Consider the following 4,728-nt stretch of genomic DNA (forward strand, 5'->3'; position numbering starts at 1 on the left):
AAAATATACAAAATTGCTGACCTCTTCTAAGTATGTTTTATAGAACTTCTGTGGCTGCTTAAGATGGAGAGAAACATCTCAAGCAGATGAAGACTGGAGCAAAAATAATTTAACTCAGAGCAAAGATTCTTTGTGCAAAATTAGATAATCTTAGATCACAAATGTCAATGATAATTTCTAATGTACATTCAAGGGAGCTATACCTGCTGCTCCCACTAATTTGTAAACACTTCTGAATTGCATATGAATTTGTTTTTGACCAACATCCCAAAGGAATAACAAGAAAGAGCAAGTATACAATTTTATAGTTATTGCTATAGTTTATAAGCTTTGTCTAAGATAGAGGATTAATGTAAGTTTATAACTTTAAATCCAACTTAAAGGGATGTTAACTAACAGTGCAGAATGCTTGCAGAAAAAATGTTTTACATATTTATGTGAATACATCTAAGTAAATATGTGTTCATTTCTAAATTATGAAAGTGTAGAATGCAGCATATCCCTAACTCCTTTTTCATTGGAGGACTTAAACATGATTTTTTATACCTTTTAAATGCTGTATAATGTAACTAAACTTTAATCATTACAAGGCCAACTGCTGTTGTAGGTTTAAAAGAATAATATGTTATTTGTGTAATTTGGTTGTATGTAATAACTTTCACACTGACAACTGAAATATTATACAAACAAAATATTATTTTAAACCCACTGCAGAAGCTGGTCTTGTAATGTTCATTTATACTAGTGTGATCCTCTAAACTTATAATGTAAGTAAACCATATTTCTCTTGCAATATCAGCATGAACTGTGCTATTTAAAACCCAAACATAATTTTAATACCTTTTAATTGCTGTATGACTAAACCTTGTTTCATCTGGTACATCAAAATCTATGCTTAGTAGAAGACTTCAAGATTATTTTTTCCACATTTTATGTTAAAAATGTAAGATTAGTCAATAGTATAAACAAGTGAAAATATATTTGGTAATTAAGTTCAGGCCATTCTCTAGTTCACAAAAAAATGCGTTCTTTTTGTAGTTAAATCTTTGGATGCTGATTGTTACCAACCCAGTACACTGTGCCAGAAGAACTTTTTAAAACAAGTCTTTAGGTTCTAAACCAGCATGATCTGAAAAAAAACTGAAAATTATTTCGATCCTGGTGTCTCATGCTAAAATCCTCCAATTAGAGAATTGTTTTTTCATTTAAGAAAATTTGAATTGCTTTGATTATTTGCCTATGTATGTGTATATGAAAATGAAATTAACACTGATATATTAAATCTTACTGCTTTTCTTTACGTTTGTTTCAGAAAGACTACTGTAAATATTCGTTGTAAGAGTAATTTATGGCGAGTCTTTTTTTTAACAATAAGAATGGTACTGATAAGATATTTGGCAGAAAATGTATTGCAGAGTTAATATGAATTTTAGAATTGAGGATGATAGCTAGGCACAAGGCTTAACAGGAGACAAAAATACTATTTATTACATGACATTTAGACAAATAAAATGATCCAATCGGCTAAACGTGTGCACTGAAAGGCGGGACATTTGCCATCTACGTCAGCTAGTTATTCCCATTAGGAAAATTGGTAAGGCAGTCATCACGTATTTCTAAACCGTTACACAACTGATGCGACTAGAGCCCATTAATATAAGCCTAAAAACATTATCCAGCCACATAATCCGTGGGAAGGTCCAGAAATGCCAAATGGGGATGATTCTTGCTGTATATGACGAACAAAATAAGATCATTCTAATCCAAAGTTCCATTATCTGCGAGCTATACGTTAAGATTTGGTAAACGATATACGTCCACTTTTCTAATTTGAAAGAAAACAAACCTAACATTTTTCACAAATCCAGTCACTCTGAACATGTTGCCTGATGGTGGTGATTTTTCATAAAGTGCCGTTCATTGCCAGAAAAACGCGCTCTGTGGTTGCTCAGTTAAAGGAGTGCCCGTCAAATTCCACTGTTCGGTCAGACAACACTTGACAGTAGGTGACGTTAACTAGTTGCCGTTCCTCAACTTGTTCAGTTCGAAGAGTATTAGCTATACGCAGATAACATTTCTGTAGCTTTGCGCAAAATTCTGAAACAAGCAACCATAAAGTACCCTCACGGCTCAAACTTGTACTTGTTATAATTGTTCTTTTCATTGTAAGGCAGAGGTTTTTCAGAGAAAACTTCCACTGGAAATAATATTTAGTTGAAAACATTGAATTCTCTATATGGAAACCACAGTAACTTTAGTTTAAGTAAACACGTAAGTTAACTTGACACCAATGTTTGTTCTAAACCGAAAACGTTATGATTATAGTTTGTTTTTTTTCTTATGAATTGTATTGATTCCCTATAAAAGCTCGGATTAGGTTTACAGTAAAATTAGTTTAACTTTGATATAGGTACTATTCACTTATTGCCAAAACTGAAATATTTTTGATTCTAATAGTATTACTCTTTAAAAGGCACATAATTTAGAAAACGATAATCTAACGCTTTTCTAACCGATATTTACGTATGCGTAATTTTTGGTATAGGTAAAGCACCAAGTGATTTTATATACGATATCGTTAAACAACAATATTTTGACATTTAATTTCACGTAAGAAACGGCGCGTAGCAAAACAATATAATGGCCCGGTCAAAACATGACGACTTAGCCTTTCTCGAGTGTTGTTTAACCCCTAGTACTAACCTGTTTTTTACGAGCCGATGAACTCGTAGATTGTTCGTTCTCACACGATAAACAACAACAATGGATATCATGGAAATGAAAACGTTTTGCACCTGTTATTGTAAATTAACGCACTCGTTGAGAAATGGTTTATTAATTTTTTGATGGTTTTTTAATTGTATAAAAACTAATTTAAGAAATATCAAACCAACTGAAGACAAGCCCAATATGACGTCATAGCTGTGAACCCATAAAAATGGACATAAGGTCACATCGAGTGACGTCATATGGCTGTAGTACGCTTGGCAAAATACATTTAATGGTGTTTCATAACCCAGATAACCGAATCGGTGCGACAGAAATGTCAAAGATAGAAGAAATTAATATCAACGTTTAACGAGAAGAACATGTAACTTACAAACTCTCAGCGTGACAGAAAGGATTGAACATATGAAGGAAAACTTGACCACGTAACTTCGAAAAGGTGATTTAAGAAGTTAGCTAATACAAATGTTCGTAAGATACTCTAGTTTTTCACGATTGTTAATTATATACGTCTGTGGTATAGCATTGTGGTTAACTAGTTCTAAAGGCCTCCCAGCACCTAATACTGAAGACAGACAAGGCAGTGGATCGTACGAGCCTGTTATTGTTGTATATCACAATGAAAGAACTGTTGCTAAGGTGGAGTATCTTGATACAACGCGCACTAAAATCCAGAAATGCAACCTCTCTGAAATTGAGTAAGTATTAAAGTTGTCCTTTAAGTTTGTTACTAGGCTTCAAGAAAATATTTATAGGAATGATTGCTGATAATTATTCCAGGTTCTTTTAACGTGTGAACTAAAGCTTGACTCGGAGATTTTTATTCATTTTATTTATAATCTCCCAGATCAGTGTTGAGTGTGTATCACCACAGAGTAAAGTATTTATTTCAACATCACTAATTCTGTTGAGAGTCCACAACAGGAAACTATAACTAATTAGAATATGTTACTATATGTGGGTAGTGTTTGAAAACGATGAAAAAGAATCATACTACTGACGTCATAGAACAATCAAGGGAAAAATAACTGGCAGGAAAATTGACATTCAACATTTTTGCATAAACATTATATAATTGTAATAATCCACGATTCGGGGTTTGTTACTTGACTATGATGAACAATAATGGTAGACAGGAGAGAATATTTTTGATCAATGAACTTGTATACGTGTAACTGAAGCAATAAATAATAAAACCAAATGATAATAGAAAATATTAAATACCTTTGAAATGAATAATGGTTGGAGACCATTTAAGTTTTTAAGTCTACATTTTGTCTTAGTTTCTACATACAATTTAGTGAGAATTCCGGTGTAATCTATTATAAACTCAACATTTCAGAGGTTCGATGACGAGGAACCCACTTTGAGACTAATAATGGTTGAAGACGGCTTGAATGGGTAATGAAGAAAAACTTTAATATAAGTTTAACATAACAGCGAATGTACAACGTTTCGACAAGGTTTTGTCATCACCAGGTACAAGTAATTTACACTGACATGGATATATATATATATATATATACAGAATTGAACAAAGAGGTCACATGATCGGAACTGTTGCAAAACTTAGAATTAGGTAGTATCTAGGCGCCCCGGGGTGTTGATTTAGAGTAGGGTTGTTTTGTTCAATTAAGATGGATTCCTTGATTTTTCGTTTGTTTATGTTGGGTTCTTTGTTTAAAATGACAGTGTTTTTAATAGATATACTATGGTTTTTTGAGTTGCAATGGTGAACATGGGACGGTATTTTATTGTGTTCTGTCAATCTGGTTTCTGATTTTCTTCCTGTTTCTCCGATGTAGAATTCTGGGCAGTTATTGCATGTTATTTTGTAAATGACGTTGGTATTGTATGATTCTAGTAACGATTTTAATTTAAAGCCTGGTTTTTGTAAGAATTTAACGTTGACGGGAATATTGTGTTTACTGGCTAGTTTAGTCCAAGTGTGGATAATTCTTGAGCTGGTTTCAGGAACAAAAGGTAAATTGCAGTGTAATG

At 32.8% G+C, this 4,728-nt stretch overlaps 1 protein-coding gene across 1 annotated transcript in view; it reads left to right on the forward strand.

The window, feature by feature from the left end:
• Positions 1-4,728, forward strand: part of LOC111085211 — a 9,700-nt gene continuing 4,972 nt past the window's right edge. The window contains exon 1 of the mRNA XM_022382770.1: positions 1-3,425. Coding sequence (XP_022238478.1) covers positions 3,193-3,425 — 233 coding nt within the window. The 5' untranslated portion in view covers positions 1-3,192. The remainder of the gene's footprint in view (positions 3,426-4,728) is intronic.

Source organism: Limulus polyphemus, unplaced genomic scaffold, assembly GCF_000517525.1.
Source record: "Limulus polyphemus unplaced genomic scaffold, Limulus_polyphemus-2.1.2 Scaffold276, whole genome shotgun sequence".
Classification (NCBI taxonomy): domain Eukaryota; kingdom Metazoa; phylum Arthropoda; class Merostomata; order Xiphosura; family Limulidae; genus Limulus; species Limulus polyphemus.